Genomic DNA, 18,244 nt, shown 5'->3' on the forward strand with positions numbered 1-18,244 from the left:
TTTATCACTACCCTTACCTACTTGGACTTCATATTTGTGTGTAATCTGCGTAACTTGCAAAATTTCAGACTCAATTAAAATGAAATGTATTTGAACGCATTCCTATTTTTTTGTTGCAATGTATTCAACATCCACACTAGAACTCAAAGGGTTAATAGCAGACCACCACAGATGCCAGGAAAACAATGACGCTCTAAAAAGCTACATTAGAGGAGGTTGGCACCAATGGTACAATGCAAGCTTGGATTAATGAATGGCTAAGAATAAGTGAAGATGGCACATGACAAACATCACTTCATAGCTGACCTTTGGGCTGCTGGCCTCAAGTTTTAGTTGCATGAGTTGTGCTAATGTGTGTTCCCGGATACTACTCAGTTCGGCTTGCTGCCTTCTCAGCTTTATAAGCAGCAGCGTGAGCTCCTCTGGCTGAAGGAGTATCGTATGAGAAGCCAAAGAGTGGAAAATAGGTTAATCATTATCTTGCACAAGACTTCAAATATATACTTGTGTTTGATAATGCTAGATATCATGCTACATCTAAACTGTGTGAACCTCTGCAAAATAATAGGGAACCAACAATGTCTGCCAATAGAATACAACTAAACTAAGAGGAGGTGAGAAGTGCTTTAAAACCGCGAAGCTTCTGAAACTCATGGTAATAACTTCTACACACAAAGGCTAGCGATATTGTGCGAAGGGAGGAAGAAAAAAAGCACTACGGTCACAAAATATAGAGGCTGGATATACTCAAGTTTTGTTTGGTATGCTTTTAAAAGAACTGGATAGCAACAGAAACTATGGTATCTGAAACAAGGAAGAGTCTTGTAGCACCTGAGCAATTTATTCAAATGCTTGCCAAAGAAAAAATAAAGAATGAAATATTAAAAACACACATACAACTTTTACTAAAAGTATGCATTGTAAAAATACGTACACTGTCAAAGTTTGTAGATCCAAAACACAACACACTTTCTGTTTTTTCTCATTTAAAGCAATCACAGCAGGTTTTTTGAGAGACTATTTCCCAAACACATCTAAGATTTTTCAACACAATTATACATGCCAGAACTTGAAGGTTGAATAGGAAGATCCAAATGCTTGAGAATCAAGGAAGAATTAAAGTACAGTAATACCATTAGCCCAAGCCAAATATATTCTGGGGGAACTCCATGCTACTGACCCAAAAGCAGGCACTCATGCAAAGGAAGGAGACTACGACCCTTAAACCAAAGCAGCTATTGTATATTCTTAACTAATGTAGGGTTTTATCCAATTGTGTCCATCTTCTGATGGAAGGATTTTATTTGATCCACCAACACTTCTGTAGACTAAAAAGGGGTGTGCTTGATGTTCACAAAGCTCCCTTTCCTCCTGCAGCCCCCTCCCATGCCACCTACAACACTAAGATCCCCCTAACCCTCTGGGGCAGTTTTTAAGGAAGCTCAGGGCTGAAGAGGAAATGGGAAATCAGCAAATGTTGCCTCTGCTCACTTCCAATAATGGAAGCATCTGCTAGCTGAACTAAGGAGGCCTCCATCAGTGGAGGGGCACAATTGGATGCAACCCAGAGTCAGTCCTCCATGTTGTTCTGATTTGTCTTGCCACCGGTATCTGTAGAAGAGAGACATCCTAGTTCTTGAAAGCAATAGCACAGGGATGGGGAACCTGTGGCCCTCCTGTTGTTTAGCAGCCCCCATAAGTTCCAACCAGCATGGCCACTACTCAAGGATGATGGGAAGTGGAGTCAACATCTGGAAGACCATGAGTTCTCCACTCCTGTCTTAGGAGTACACTTTTTATCTCATCCAAATTTAACACTTGACTAAATCTTCCTAACTTATATGTGGTCTTCCCAACCCCCAAATACTCTCTCTTTGTTGTACAGGCTTTCCTTGGCTCCCACTCAACCTGCACTTTGACCTCAGCCTTCCATAGACAGCTCCTTCTACAATGACCACGTCTATTTAATTTTCTGAACAAAGCACCTTTGAAGTGGAACCCTTCATTGTAATTTAATTCTTATGTATTCCTAATGCAGGGGTGGGAAACTGGTGGCATGTGGACTAGTCACAGTGGCTTTTCATTCAGCTCACCATCTTTTTGCAGCAGTGGTGAACAAAGAAGCGCATCCTGTAATTGCAGCATTCCTTACATGCCTTGGGCATCCTACAAGCAGGGCCTGACCACAACAGCACTCTCTCCACCTGTGGTTTTCAGGAATTAGTATTCAAAAGCATGCTGCCTCCAACTATGGCGGTAGAACAGGTCTATCACAGTTAGTGATAGCTGCTAGCATTATCCTCCATGAATTTGTCTTATTGTCTTAAGTTGGTGGCCATCACTGCTCTTTTGTGGAGGTGGATTCCCTAGGTTTAACTATGGTGATGCTCTGCCCACTTCTCTCTTTTGAAGCAAGTGCACAGTGAAGATCCTCACTAAAAGCAACACGAAGCAACTAAAACCATTGAAATTTGTACGTTGTTTGTATGTAAATGACATAAACAAGCAATTTCTACTGAACAAAAGTATGAGTAGTGCATCACTCAGCTCACTTTGGGCTTCAACCCTACCCACCTCTGAATGCAACTTCCAATGTGATTCTCAGGCAGAAATTTGTTTCTTCACTCTATCCTAATGTATTACTTGCAAAGATTCATGGCCTCAGTTCTTAACAGTTCCTGAAACCTGAGCTTAAACTTATGATTCAGATACTGACACATATATCAAAAGCTCTTTCAAAATTATATAGCAACCAATTATGTAAAGCATCTTTTTTGTCATGAGATGTAAAATGGAGCTATTTGCTTTGCACATTCAGCTGTTCATGTGAAAGACCGAAGAGAGTTCTATCACATGCACAAAAATTTTCTGAGCCATGGACTGCACCATTTAGGCCATGGAAATGTTCCACTACTCACGTGGCACATTCTTTAACATATAAAAAAAGAGAGGTCAGGTCTATTATTCAGGCATCCACATCACTGGGGCTCCACGGAGTTTTGGAAGAGGGTTTCAACTGTGATGCTTTAGGTGAGCCACATACTCAGAAATCCTGAATCATATATTACAAGTAACGAACTGAAAGTATTCCTTAGCTAAAGCATATGGTTTTAGCAACTGGCAGTGTTAAATGAGTTCCAGCAGAGGGAGCAAGAAATTTTCCTATATTCAAGAGCTAACAGGTTTCATAATGATTAACCTACACTCCCCTAATACAGTATACTCATTGGTGTTTCACTTGGAAAAACATTATTTACTAAGAAATGAGGGGGAAGAGAAATTGCCTGGAAGAAATTAAGTTTCAGCTAGTAAAAGTGGTCATATTTGAGTTAAAGGTCCCTCAAAAATGTTTGCTCAAATCTATAATCCCTCATCTAAACCTTAGGTATTGAATGGTAAAATACTTTTAATGATGTGAATAAAAATGTGCAATTAGTGGATGGATAGTTTCTTTTCTAAGACAGCACAATGTATAATAAACTGCCTGCAGCACCAATTTCCTAGTTAACTGTGACTTCCATTCTGCAGCAATGAAAAGCTCTGGTAATTGGTATTTCCCCTCCACAACTGAATTAACGACTTAATGGCAGGTCAATTTGTGAAATGAACAACAATAAGATCTTAAAGGTGCCTTGCTGTTGCTCTAGAGATATTTAAAATGAAATACTTACATGGCTCAAAAAGACAAATTATTCACAGATAGGAATTGCATAGTACAAGTAGCATTTGAATTAAAAGGTTATCTGATTACTCTTGCAAAATTTAATGCAGCATCCAAATAGATTTAAATCTGTTTAGAAGGAAAACCTCAATTTAATGCAAAAACAAAGATGGAAACTGCATTTAATACAGATTCTATAACTAGAGTAGTCACAGTGCTACGTGTTGTATTTTATAGGTTGTTCTTAAATAAAAAATGATGGGCTAAATATAAAAATGCCACTCACCGTTTTGCCTTGCAAGCTCTGGGGAGTAATAGGCTGTGCACTCAGACCTGCTGGCATCGACCTTCTGTCAGGCACAAAGACATGCTGCTTTGGGGAAAAAACAAAACCGTGCACATATAATTCGGGGTGCCTGTCAAAGCTTTTCAAACCAAAGGTTAAATGTTGTGTTTTAAGTATGATTTTCCAAGTCAACTTAGGGTTTATGAAAGGTGTCTAAAGTGAAGGTTCTGGTTAATAACGTGCCAGCAGAAATACACTAAATCGCCACACTTTCATTTTGAACCTTGCAAATGTCAGAATGCCCTCAAAGGTCCAAGAAGCACCAACTACAACGAATAAGGTATTCCATTCACTAAAGTTTGTACCATTAAGTGTTCCTAATTAACTGCTTTTTAAAAAGTCATTGAGTGCTCTCCTATAAGCCACTGCTATGTCCAGAAACTAAAGTAGGACATGTTTATACACATTCATGCACTGAATAAATGACATGTTTTGTCCTAATTCTTGGCACAGCTGCTTTTTTAGAAACAGACACATACACAGCTCCTTCCCATCATAAGACTTTCCTGTGATTTTAGAACAATATACAACACAATGCAGCCAATAAGTGTGAAGCTGGGGGTTGAAAAATGTTGCACAAGGAAACAGTCTTAGGGAAACTTCTCAAATAGCAGTACTTTAAAAAAGGATAAAGATGTTCAAGCACAAAATAACTACACTCCATATATGCAAAGAATGGCAAATGCACATAATATCTGCTCCTTGTCCTATTTGTACACATGGAAGAAGTGAATGGGAGAAGATAAGGAAATGTTACAACATTTGGGGCATTTTAGTTTACAAAAAAAAGATGAGTCAGGAGGGGCATGATAGATAAAATGATGCATGGTATGGAAAGTTTTTCTCCCTTTCTCATAATATGAGTGCCTAAAGCCATCCAATGGAGCTGAATGTTGGAAGACTTGGGCCAAATAAAAGAAAATACTTCTTCACACTGTGCATAGTTAAACTATGGAATCTGCCACCGCAAGAGGCAGCAGTGGCCATAACCCTGGATAGCTTTAGAAGAGAATTAGACAAATTCATGTAGGAAAAGGCTATCAACGAATAGTAGCCACAATGCCCATGTTCTCTCCCTTCACTGTTCAAAGCAGTATGACCCTGAATACCAGTTTCTGGGAATCATAAGTGGGAGAGCATTGTTGCACTTAGGTCCTACTTGCGGGTTTAGCATAGGCTTTTGGTTGGCCCCTGTGAGAATAGGAAGCTGGATGAGAAGGGCCTTTGGCCTGATCTTGCAGGGTTCTTCTTATGTTCTTATGCTAATAGATAAGTGGTTGAATGGGTGGGACCTACACAACAGATGTGGAGTTTGTTATTTTATTTGTTTGTTGCATCTATATAGTGCACATAAAACTTTGTTCTCTGGGCAGTTTACAAGCCCATTACAAAAATCTTAAAATGGTCCCATCACTGAGGAGGCCTTCTCCCTAGTGACTGCCTGCCCTGCTTCATTGCATGTGGCAATGTGAGAAAGGGCCTCGAATGAAGATCTCAAGCAAGGACTTCTCAAGGGTCAGGGTTCTGTCACAGATATGCTAACTGCTCAGGTGAGGTGGGAGGCTTAGCTGGGTCTTTGCGACAAGCAGCTGTTTATTTAGGAACATCCCTTGCCATTTTTCTAGAAAAAGAGGTGCCGAAACTCACAATGAACACCTCTCTTATTCTCTTATAATGGCAATGGCACCCACCTGAGAGGTGCTAGAACTGAGTTCTGCCTGAAAAAAAGCTGTGGGAACATCTCATGTCAGAGGAAGCACTGGTATATGAAACGGAAAGTCTTTATCTTTCAACCCACACTTAAGATGTTAATTCCTAGTGCAATTTTCTCAGTTATATGCTAGTTCTCCCTATCACAGAGAGAACTAGCATATAAATCAGAGCTAACTGGATGTTTTCAACCCAAAGCTTTATATTTGGTATTTCTTTTGTGAGCCACACAATAGCAATACATGATGGAAAGACTAGTTCCAAGTTATACATTTTATAGCACACAGTAACTGAAGTAAAACAATAAAAACATCTCACCTTTGTATGATGTGGCCTATGCCTGCGGTCAATTGTTACATCACCTCTTTGCACTGGTGAGGACACTTCTGATCTGTAGTTCCTCTGAGGTGAGTATCCTTGGAAACCTGCTATCGAACCATGGGAAGGTGATGTGGGAATCAAATGCATTGTTTGATCAGATATATTAATCATGGTTTTGGGACTACTTAAAGTACCGTGTCTAGTAAGCGTTGTTTGCTTATTGTAAAACTGCCGCTGTTGCCACTCGTAGAGTTGCCACATGGTGTCATCTCGCATAGATCTTCTTTTGTCTTCAGTTGGCAGTGATCCAAGGGACTTGTCATAAATAGAGGGTGTCACACTGCAGAGGCTTTCTGGTCTGGTTTTGGTATTTCTTGGTAGAGTTCGATAACCTTCTGGATATCGAGGTACAATTTGGGGTCGATGGCTTGGCATGTTTCTTGGCAATGTCTGATATGAAATTATGCTGAAACAAGAATCCTCCTTCAGTAACTCAAAATGTAAGTAGGCAAAGGAATAAACATCATTTAGTTTTCTTCTTCTCTAGTCTATCTCTAGGGTAACAAATAATTATTGTAACCCCCTCCTTTTTTTTTTTGCTAAGGCCACATCTGTTGTGGCTGAGCAGTCAAACTCTAAACATGTCACTTGTTAAGTTATAGACTCTGTTTTTTAGTTGTATTATGGATTTATCTGTATCCAAGGAGAACCATCTATGCACGCATCCCTGAAAGAGGTAGCTGAGATTCCCCTGGTGCCACAGAGGGGATCGCCCACACAGCCCACACGTAAGATGGGAAAACCCTATGAGCTCCTTGGAGCAAAGTTGGGTTACAGGCAGCCAAAATACACAATCTCCCATATGTACGGTGAAAAGGAGTATTCACATGGCTGGGGACTCTACAAATCTCATAACTACTGATCTAGGGGCGATGATCAGTCCCATTTCCCTACTGCTTAGGGAAACTAATGCTGCAGCAGCCATGCTTCCTCATGGTGCTTCACACATAGGAATGCATATATGTTTAAAGGAAAACAATTTTTCTGGAAACCGCAACAAGAAGAGGGAAGAAAAACATGCAGAAATGCAGAGGCCTTATCTGCCTTTAGCCAAACAATGGAGGATGCACAGCCATAAAAATGAGTCTTCTCCAGTTAAACTTATGCAATGTCTGGCTTTGCTAATTTCTCCTAAAGTTTACCAGCTTCCTTCTATCTCCTTCCTCTTTTATTCTATGGGCTACATTGCACATGTTTTAGTTTCAAGGACTATTGTTTTCTTTCCCGGTATACAACTTAATAACCATGAAATCCTCCTTCAGAATTATGGTGTGGTAAACTAGTTTTATGGAACAGTTGGCCATCTGCGGCCAATACATGACCCATTCAATTAATTATATATTTTCAAATTGGCCAAAAGCTCCAGTCCACTTGATTAATTTCTCCCTTATTATAGCTTCATGCGAAGGCAGTGCACTGGGCATGCTTGCAGGTAAGTGGGGGAGGGGGGGGGAGATGGAAAAAAGCTGAGGATGACTAAGAATAATTTTTTGTGTGAGAGGAGTAAAACAATTTTCTGTGCTCGTTAGCAGCTTAGAGCATGTCATGTTCTTTCATTCTAAGTCTTACACCTTGCTCCCATTGGCGGATCTGGGGATTTTAGTAAAACACAAAGTAGATTCCACAAGGCTGAACAGTGCCTTCCCCTGCTGTACAGCCCCAGGCATTAAAAAAACCCAAGTGCTTTTAAGGGAATTGTTTTGAACATTGAAAGCTGAATTGAGGCTATGCAGAGGCAGGATAAAGACAGTTGCAATATTATTATTATTTCTTTAAAAGGGTTGCATTATCTGCTACTTGCCTTCGAGGCAACTGCTAATCACCATAGGCAACCAAGTGAGAGTGACAATTTGCAGGCTTAGATAGGAGAGGGAGTAAAAAAGAGGTCGCCTCTATCTCATTTCTCCTATTTATATTATATTTGTGCTTCTGAACTTTACTTCCTTTCATTACATTGCCCCAAGTACTGTGCTGTAAAGGTTTAATATCCTAGCAGCATGTTCAGAGAGAATGGAGTTTATTTATTCCAAAGCAGTAAATAATGACATAAACCCCACCACCTCTCTTATACAAATTAACTTCAAACAAAGCCATCATTGTTGTCTTCTCCTCAGGTGCAATCGTAACTGAAGTATGAAATCTCAAACACTTCTTAGCGCCTTTCATTACCCAATGAAAGTGATATTTCAAGTACAAGTTACATTTAAAGAAGTGGGGACAGGCAATATTTTGCTTCACCTATCATGTGACTGCTCTTCCCAAAGCAAACTATGGAACCAGAGTCTTCACTCAAGTTGGGCACTGGGAGTTAGAGAAGAAGGTGGGATACTGCAGTGCCACTTCTAGACACTCAAGAGCAATGCTGGAGTGCAACATTTTATAATAAAAAACCTGAGCAATGAGGACTAGGCACTGCTGTTCAGATTCCTGCCAAGGGTTTGCTGTCATGCAGAACCACAATTTCACATCCTAATACTACTTAGTACTTAGTGGCGTAAATCATTTACTCACAGAATTAAAACTCTCAAAACAAGTACTGGAAATGCACTGTTGGTATAGTAAAACTTCAACTTTTAACACATCTACAGCAGTGTTTTTCAACCTTTTTTGGGCAAAGGCACACTTGTTTCATGAAAAAAATCATGAGGCACACCACCATTAGAAAATGTTAAAAAATTTAACTCTGTGCCTATATTGACTATATATAAAGTAATTTTTCAATTTTTCCCACGGCACACCAGGCAACATCTCGCGCACACTAGTGTGCCGCGGAACAGTGGTTGAAAAACACTGATCTACAGTATAAAAAGACACATGCCTGCCTGCTTTGAACATTATGATCAGCCAAGCCATGACTTCACACACATGTGCATATTCTGGGGGAGGAGTCTGCAGCTATTTTGCTCATCCATGGTCGTTTTGCTGGTGCATCAAACTGAGCTAAATTGAGTTGTGGTTTAGGCTTCCCGTACAAACAATAAGCTGTAAACCATGGGATGAACCTTGGTTACAGTTCATACTTAATCCAGACAGAAGTAAACCACAAGCTTCAGTTTTGATGACACCCTAAGACAAACTATGGCCTAGATCAGTGTAGCTGAGGAAAGAAGCAGCAGCAATCTTCTTTTTGGGAGTCTGCACATTTGTGCTTAGACTTCACTCAGTTTAGCATGATGTGTGAGCCAAGCCACTGCTTGTAATTTGAAAGAGACCTAATGACTGCATTTTGATTATCATTGTTGTTGTAGTTCAGTCGTGTCCGACTCTTCGTGACCCCATGGACCAGAGCACGCCAGGCACGCCTATCCTTCACTGCCTCCCGCAGTTTGGCCATATCTTGTCTTAATTAACAGAGATATGCAAAAAACCTTGTGCACCAACATACCGTCACATTACTCCTCCCTTCACAGAAGCTGGGAAATGAGCCAAGAATGATGGTTTTTGGCTTCTGAACAAGCGAGGATATGAAACCATATTTTAAAGATGGCTTCTGAATTCTGGCTTATTTGGAACCCACTAACCATATTTCAGCTATAGCATGAAATTACAGATAACTGATTGCTCCCTGACTTGCTTTCTCACTCACACAAAGGGAGGGGGAAAAGCTTCTTTGTGTGAGGGAATTAAATTTATTCATATACTGGTTTATTAAACTTAGTTGATCAACAGTATTTTCTGTTACAAAAATATAAGGAAAAAGGCTATTCAACATTTTAATCATTGCCTTGCTGAACTGAGAGAGGAGTGTAAATAAGTTTGCAACAGAGCTTTGCAACTTAAAACAGTTTAAAAACAGTTTAAAAACAAAACAAAACACCAACCCCAGTTTTAACCCATCCTGGGACCTGCTGGTGAACAGCAGATAATAAATTTAATGTTGATGATAGTGATGATAGTAATAATAATCTCAGCATGGGAATGCATGATTTTCATGGAAGAAGTCCAACTCCCAGCATCATCAGCAAATTTGTGAAAGACTTCTAAGACCATGAAGAGCTACTAACCGAGCTACTGATATTAAGATGAGATACAAGGCGGTTTAATAGTCACAACAAGGAAAGTCTTCTGATGACTTGTTCCACTTTTGCTTCTTAATGAAAGAAAGAAATCTAGAATGAAGAGCGGGACAAAGCAGTAGATAAACAGGGAATAGATCAGGGATATCCAAAGTGTTGCTCTCCAGATAGACTATAACTCCTATCAGCCCCAATCAGAATGGGACAATAATCAGGGATGATGGAAGCTTTAGTCCAGTAACATCTGGAGGGCACCTTGTTGTCTGCTCTTGGAACAGCCATTCTGGGAAAGATGCCCAACTTTTTACATATGATTGTTACCAGAAGTATATAGGTCTTTAGGACAGAGTGCAATATAAATCAAAATAATAGATAGGCCTTGAGATGCTGTTTGAAATCCTATATTTTAGCAACAGATGTAATATAGGATCATTTCAGGAATCCTTTGGTGCTTCAACTAAGATTTTACTGTAGCATTAAACAGGGTGACAGTACACATTGAGACTAAGAAATCAGGATTGGCAAATAATTCTGAAATTACTTACCCTCTTGTTTCTTCATCTTGCCCCTTTCCTCTCTGTATTTTAATCCATTGTTCCAGCTGAAGCATTGAATTAGTTCTCTGTATAACACGTTCAGATTCTATGTGTGAGTGAATGGTGTTGTGATGGATTCCATCTCCTGAGTCTCCTAGAATAAGGTTGACAGCTTTCTCTGACCCATTTAAATGAATTGGCCTGTAGTGTCCTGATGGAACTGTGTTTGCTGGCAAAGTCCCATACTCTGACCCCAAAGGATTCAGTTTTACGCTGTTGATTTTTGTTAAAGGTCTATCACGCCCAACTTTTTGAAATCCGTATTTTTCTGCTTCCAAGGCCTTTTTGTCTTCCATTTTGCTCACTTCTTTGTTCCGCTGATTATTCTGTGCCTCTGGTTTAATTAGCACTCTGTGGTTTGCAATATTATTCACTTCACGAGGTGGTGTGTTTTCAGCAGTCATCTTGTCTGCTCTAAAAAAGGAAGAAACACACACTGGAGAACAACATCACTAGAAATATGCCAAAACAGGTACACTTGGGTGTGTTTAGTAAGTAGTGTGCTATTTCTTCAGTCTTAGAATCAAAGAATCATAGAGTTGGAAGGGATCCATCAGGGTCATCTAATCCAAACTCTTGCATTTCATGCAGCACGTACAAGCTAGGGAGCCATATTGGGTACAAGATTACATACCTCAGCAAAAGTACTGAACTTTGAACCCACACTGATATAATTGCATCCAAACAGAAAAGTTACTAAGACATGGTATAATCTCCCTGAACAAAGGAAAGAAGGGAAGAGAACAAGGGGTGATCCTGAACAATCTTTTGGCTAAGCATGATGAGAGATCAGGACTGTGTCTACCTCTGTTACCCATCACTGAGCTCCTGCCCAGCTCTATACTTGCTGGATGTCCAGACATGAGCATCAACTCTCCATGTCTACAGTCTCCTTCATAGGTTACTTGCATGAAGGGGCAATGTTCATAGTTTCTATTTAGATCTCTGCGTCTCCCTTACAGTTCACTGCTATATTGTCCAGGGTCTTCTTTCTGATCATTTTGGCTGCCAAAGCAAAAAGGGCGACCTTATGAGTCACTGAAGCATTTATATAGCTAAGAAACCATAGAATCTTCTCTGCTGGAGAGAGACATCTTTCCTGTGCGGATGATAGGGTGAGTCAAATGTATAGTGGGCAATATAGTAAATAGTGCAAGATGTCTTCCACCTGTGGTTGCCCACATATACAGAGTCTGTCTTCGTATGGTACACTGTTATATCATGCATCAAGGATGGCAGAGGGCATAGCTTGAAAATGCAGCTCAGTAAAAGCAAATCTAAGTGAGGCTGGCCGGAGATTGGACAGGTAACTGGCTCTAAATTGGACAGGTTTTAGAAGGGGGATAGTCATAATTCAGAACAGACTCATTGACATCAGTGGTCTTAAGCCTACTGATTTCTATGGGTCTACTCAATCACTTATGTTGGATATCACTCACTGTCTTAGAGATGCAGCGCTAGAAGAAACTACTACTACTTAAATTCTGTGTTTGATATAACTATTAACACAGGGAACAGCCCCAACCACAGTATTCAATCTGACAGCTATGAAAGGGGATAAAAATTTGAAGGCAAAATTTTCAGACCTCATAGTGTTGAAAAAGCACACTTTGACTTCTTTTTAGCAGTTAAAGCCTCTGAAATCCTCATTAATTTCAAGCCATCTTTTGTGATGGAGCAATATACAGAGCTGTCTAGCTCCTGGACCTCCTGTGCCAGACATTCAGTAGATAAAGGGAAATATTATCCTATTTTAGACTTTACATGGTCACTGACATCATCAATTTGCTTCATTTGGCAAGTTTCATGTCAGTTTTTATTCATCTTTGGGAAAACACTTGTGGCTTCTATAATTACAGTGGGGAAAATATCTGCTGACTTGAACTGTGGTGTAAAATAATTGTATTTATCAGAAACAGTAACAGCTGCACTGTTAGCATATTTACCCTGAATTTACCCATTCAGATGTTGGCAGATCCACCGCTCTTATTAAATTTTAGAAGCTTGCTTTCACCACCACCCCACTTTCTCTTTCATTCTCGTCTCCCAACTAGTATACTGCATTTAAGTAGGCCAATCCTCTCTCCAGTTCCAGTCCCACAACCTGCTGAGTTCTCCCTCTCCCCCACCAATCTATTATACTCACATACATTGTGTCAGCTGGCTCCTCCTTTCTGCTTAAAATTTCAATCTTGTTGTTCCTACTTTTGAAATACCTTTCTCCTCATAAGAAATCCTGCATTCAGCTCCTGATTTCATCTCCTTTACATTTTGGCCATGTTCTGTTCTGTCTGTTCTTTATATCTTATTTCACTTTCACTCCTTCCCCTTGAGATATAGGACACTGCCCTTTTTCTGATTCTCCTGTTATGACTGCTAATTGTTGTCCTGTTCCTTTTCATCTTTCCCAATCTCCATAGGAATCCATCAGAGCTCTCAACCATTTTCATATCTGCTAAAGTTTCAGCTACCATCTTCAAGTGGATTACGTTTTTTCTAAACTAATCTCTCACCTTGCCCAATCCCACTGAACTGTCAAATCAACTGTTCTTCCTAGATTCCTCACTGACATTTCAAAAATAATATGGGTATGAAGACAAGTATCTTTATGCTCCAACTCTCTCCTCTCCTGTTACCACTGTTATCATTTCCACTTCTCATTCATTGACACTGGGGGGGGGGGAATCATCTTTACCTGTCACCAGATACATTCTCCCACTTCATTACTGGCCAAGGTTCATCTCTAAGGAATTGTTTTCAAATGTCCTGCTTTCAATTAGCCCTTTTCACACAGACTCATTCATCTACTGAGAAATCCTGGTGGCAAGGATTTGATGGTGATTTTAACCTAATTAGCACCACTCTCTCTACCCGCCCCCCATCACCTATTCTAGCAAGCTTGTCTGCTGGTATGTCTGCTTAATGTCTTTAGCAACTCCTGCCTTCCCCATATATTAGGGGAACATTATCATTCATTTAGCCTTACCAAGAAGCACCATGGATTCCAACCACATGGAATCTCTCTCCCACCTTACTCCCAATTTGAAATGCTAACCTTACTGCAGTGCAACACTTTTCTCACAATCAACACAACTTCATTCATGCTTTTCTAACTGGCTTTTTTCAAGCTTTTTCTTTTACAGCCTGAGGAGTCTTATTGGTCCACATTACTGGGGAGGGCGGGGTGAATGCCCATTGCCAATACTATGGTTATTTTAGAGTAGGTAAGGAGGACTTGAGTTTCCAAACAAATTAAATTCTCTTCCCCTAAACTTTCCAATGCCTAGGTGATGATTTGTTTGTTTATACAGTGCTATATCATATAAATATCAAAACAATGTACAAAAATATCTATATATAATAAGAACACACAGATATTAAAAATCAAAGATCATAATTTGCTTAAAGCTGTCGGGTAACCAATGGTAACCAGTGTTCTATTCCATTTTGAAGCACTTTGAAATAATCCCCACCCCAAAATGATTCATGGATCAAGCCCCTGTTTGGGGACCCTTTTATCTCATCTTAAAGTCATCTATCTAAGCAATCCTAGACATTTACAGTCTTATACAGAATTCAAATTACCATTTCTTTTATACACCATATGGGCTTGATTCCTTTTAAAGCAACTCTTTTAAAATCACAATACTGTCCTTTGTTCTTCATCTATCTGCCTACTCATGCCTAAAGCATTGATATTATTCTTTCTCCATGAATGAGACTTGGGTCACAACCACAACTTTCCTGCAACTACAAATTACAGGAGGGGATCAGTAATGGAAAACAAGCTCTCAGTCATGGAAGGCTGTCTGCTCGCAGCCTTTTCATTGAGAAACCCCAGTTTCACCAGAAAAGGATTTCAAAACTATAGGTCTAAATTCTAGATTATTGCAGCCTGTTCCTTGTGGGACTTCCCCCCTGTCATCATATTTTCCTTAAACTGAATTTCAAAAGACATCTGCTAAAATCATGTATTTTCTGCTGTTATGCTCATGTCATTCTGATGCTTCCTTCAAAGCCTGAAGTCCTAGCATGCATTACACTCCACCTTTCCTCCACTGACTATATCACTACCCATGTCCCTTTATTCTTTATTCCACTCTTAATGGAATAAAGTTTTAGGATACAGTCAATTTGGGATAGCAGTGAGATTTCAATAATAACACAACTTCATTGCTGGTGGAAGATAGTGTTTGATAGTTTACTTGCATATGATGCCAAAATTGCCAAAAATTATAGGCAATGAATATGGGATATCATTTATTGATATTCCAGCACAACATTGAAAGTTATTGTAGGAAAGCATAATTTAACTGATAAAGGAAAAGCAACAGTGTTTTGGAAAATGCCAGCACATTCTTATGAGTGACCTAAATTAGGGAAATAATCAAAGATGTAACCACATGGGAGCTTGTTTCATCGTTTGAGTGACAAGTTTAAATGGGCTTTTGCTTATTTAAAACAGTTAGGATTAATTATTCTCAATAGACCCCTCAGGACATTATTAAACCTGAGTCTACTTATAACAGAAAAAACTCCACCAGACCTCGATCTGTGAGACTACTTACAATTAAGTCTCTAAGGCCAAATAGCTTCAATAACATGTGTATTATACATATTCATTACTGCTGAGCAGAGATCTAGAAAATTTATTATATTGCTAAAGATACATAGAAAGATAAGAATAAGAGGAGGACCTTGCTAGTTTAGGCTAAAGGCCTTCTTCTAGAGCCCAGCGTTCTATCCTCACAATGGACAACCAGATGCCCATGGGAAACCCACAAGCAGGATCTGAGTGCAACAACACTTTCTGTACACAGTGACTGGTATTCAGAAGAATACTGCCAATGGCAGTGGAGGCAGAACATACTAGCCATTGTGGCCAGTAGTCACTGGTAGCCTTGTCCTCCAAGAATCTGTCTGTTGTTCAGTCGTGTCTGACTCTTCGTGACCCCATGGACCAGAGCACGCCAGGCACGCCTATCTTTCACTGCCTCCCGCAGTTTGGCCAAACTCATGTTAGTTGCTTCGAGAACACTGTCCAACCATCTCATCCTCTGTCGTCCCCTTAGAATCTGTCTAATCCCCCTTAAAGCTGTCCAAGTTGGTGGCGATCACTACATCTTGGAGGGGCAAATTCCATGTGCTGTGTGAAGTACTTTCTTTTATTTTATCCTGAATCTTCTAACCTGCAGCTTCACTGGATGTCCCCAAGTTTTACTATTATGAGCGAAAGAGAAAACTTTCCACTTTCTCCATACAGAATCAGAAAAGGCAAGAGGTTATACATGACTCAATTCGTATGAAATGTTGTTTCACCAGCAAATGTTCAGGCTGTTATTTTTTGGCATGAAAAAAGGGAATAAAAAAGGCAAATTGCAGCTTCTCTCCTCCCCGAGCACCATCTTCAGCTATGACTCGTTCAATATGGCTCCAAATTAGTGTAGTCAGCAGAATGTAACCCAATTTTCAGTATGCTCTAATTCTAACATGGGAAGAACTACCTATTTCAACTATTAAAAAATGCAGTAAAGTAAGCCTACAACTTACGTGAAGGTTACGCTTCGGGGATCACGGCGAAAGCCAAGATCACAGCCCACAGAAACCTTTATATTTATAATTAAAAGTCTTGTTTTTACAAGCTAAAATCACGCAAGCAATGCAATGGATGAGGTTTAATGTACTACAATAGTCGTGTGAAAGTTACCCTATCATTAACTCTTTATCTGTTTATTGTAAAGTGTTAATGCTACATAAAATCATTCTATAATACAGTACTATGGGTCATTCAAATCAGCTTATCACCTCTTACAATTCATCATCTCATTACTGACACAATGGAGTCAAACTCTAACTATGTTAGCTACAAATCGTGCTGCTCAGTTGGATGTACACTTGTCTGCTTCCCCAGCTCCAGTAAATACTTTTGAACAAGTGCTGCCTGCTCATACAAGTCTCTTGAAAACCACTGGACCTTGATTGAGATGAAGGGAAAAGCGCATTGTTCCAAGTATGGGCTGCTAGGAAGTTTTTAAAAGCTGGAGGAGATGTAGTAACACACCCCTAAACATGACCTTGAAGGTTCACATAGCGGAGTCATCTTTTAACTGAAAAATGTATTTCTAAAAAGTTGATGCCTGACAAAGCAATTAAGTATCTATCAGAATTAGCATGACTCATTTATCGAGACATAGCCACACAAGACAGAATGATAAAAGTCTGGTAGTATAAACTAACACAGATGCTACAGCACTGTCAACCTGTGTTACCTTTTCACAGGCTCTGTCTGTACAAGAGCTGCGTCTATCATGGCTTTCATCCATAACTCCATTTCCTTCCCTGTATCTGTGCAGAAATAATAGGTCCTCATGTTTGGATGAGCTGCCTGATTGGAAATGACATGGTCATTGTGGTGGGGGAAGTTACGATAGTCTGTAAGGGAGCGAGAAGAAAACAAATAGAAGAATATTATTGGTTTCCTTAATAAGTAATTCATTGGTTTTAAGATTTATTCAGGCTGCCTCTAGAAACTCATTACACGGTAACTAATACAATGTTATTCAACATCATGCTCATCTTTTGCGGCAATTATAGTACGGGGAAAACATAGTAGAATTAAATTTGTAAGCCATGTTGTTTCACTGTGCACCTGCTGCGCTTCAAAGTGATTTCTACGAATTACAAAATAAAAATTCACTGTTGGCATCTGAGAAGCACAGATTATATAAATATATTAGCTCAGAAGTTTGGGAGTCAGGACAAAATAGCAGGTTCTAAATTATGTACTCACCCATTAAAACATGCAGTGCAGTTTAGTGTACTCATCATCAACAGGAGCCCAAAGAAGTTCAAATCCAAGAAACAAAATGTAAAGTTAGGCGGGATTGTTTAACAGAAGAGCAGCTACAATACATCCAGCATACATTAAATGAAATAAATCTTGTAAAAGTGAAATTAGTGTTCAAGGGCACAACTTAAAGCTGCTATTAATTACTTTGGTCTTGTCCAAGTTAGCAAGTAACTAACTTGCAAATGCTCACAGAACTATAGATTACAAGCAAAATCTTTTAAGCAGCCCTTAAAAACTAGGAAGGTAGATTAGACTTCATATATGGAGAAGATGGCCCATGAGTTTCATTCACACCTGGTGTCACTTGCAGGCCCAATTGTTCCATGGAAAATAAAAAAGCTCCCAGAAAGCAGAGGAAGGAAGATACCAATGAATGGGATGGTAAGGCAGTGAGATAACTGAATTCCATTGAGACACACCGACATGGCAGAGGATATAAGGTTGCCTGCAGACACATACATTTCTCCAGGGAATGAGGGGACTTCCAGTATTGTTAAGGCTACAACCATCCAGTTTCAGGTGGATTACAAAGAAATTCAAAGAAGGTGAAAACAGAGGGTGAACAAATGTTCTCTAAAAGGGTAACACAAGGATGGGAAGAAGTGTGTGCACATATTTAGGGCTTCAAGTGATGGATTTCAATACTGACAAAAATGACCCAGTACAACTCCTGGATGGTGGAGG

The 18,244-nt window shown here is 39.7% G+C and overlaps 1 protein-coding gene across 23 annotated transcripts in view; it reads right to left on the bottom strand.

Annotated features, from left to right (window-relative positions):
• The window catches only part of PLEKHA5 (pleckstrin homology domain containing A5), a 175,671-nt gene that overhangs the window by 29,344 nt on the left and 128,083 nt on the right, over positions 1–18,244 (bottom strand). For 10 of the 23 annotated variants that reach the window (XR_004427442.1, XM_033161875.1, XM_033161881.1 and 7 more), the window contains 5 exons: positions 16,980–17,095; positions 10,660–11,124; positions 6,036–6,504; positions 3,948–4,034; positions 307–426 (listed from right to left, as the gene is read on the bottom strand). Coding sequence is in view for 22 of the 23 variants with exons in the window: in XM_033161875.1 (XP_033017766.1) it covers positions 307–426; positions 3,948–4,034; positions 6,036–6,504; positions 10,660–11,124; positions 16,980–17,095 (1,257 nt within the window). In the remaining variant the exon portion in view is untranslated. Of the gene's footprint in view, positions 1–306; positions 427–3,947; positions 4,035–6,035; positions 6,505–10,659; positions 11,125–16,979; positions 17,143–17,500; positions 17,716–18,244 lie in introns of those variants that run through there. The other 13 variants (XM_033161891.1, XM_033161885.1, XM_033161883.1 and 10 more) reach the window with 6 other exon arrangements.

This window comes from Lacerta agilis, chromosome 10 (genome assembly GCF_009819535.1).
Source record: "Lacerta agilis isolate rLacAgi1 chromosome 10, rLacAgi1.pri, whole genome shotgun sequence".
Taxonomy (NCBI): Eukaryota; Metazoa; Chordata; class Lepidosauria; order Squamata; family Lacertidae; genus Lacerta; species Lacerta agilis.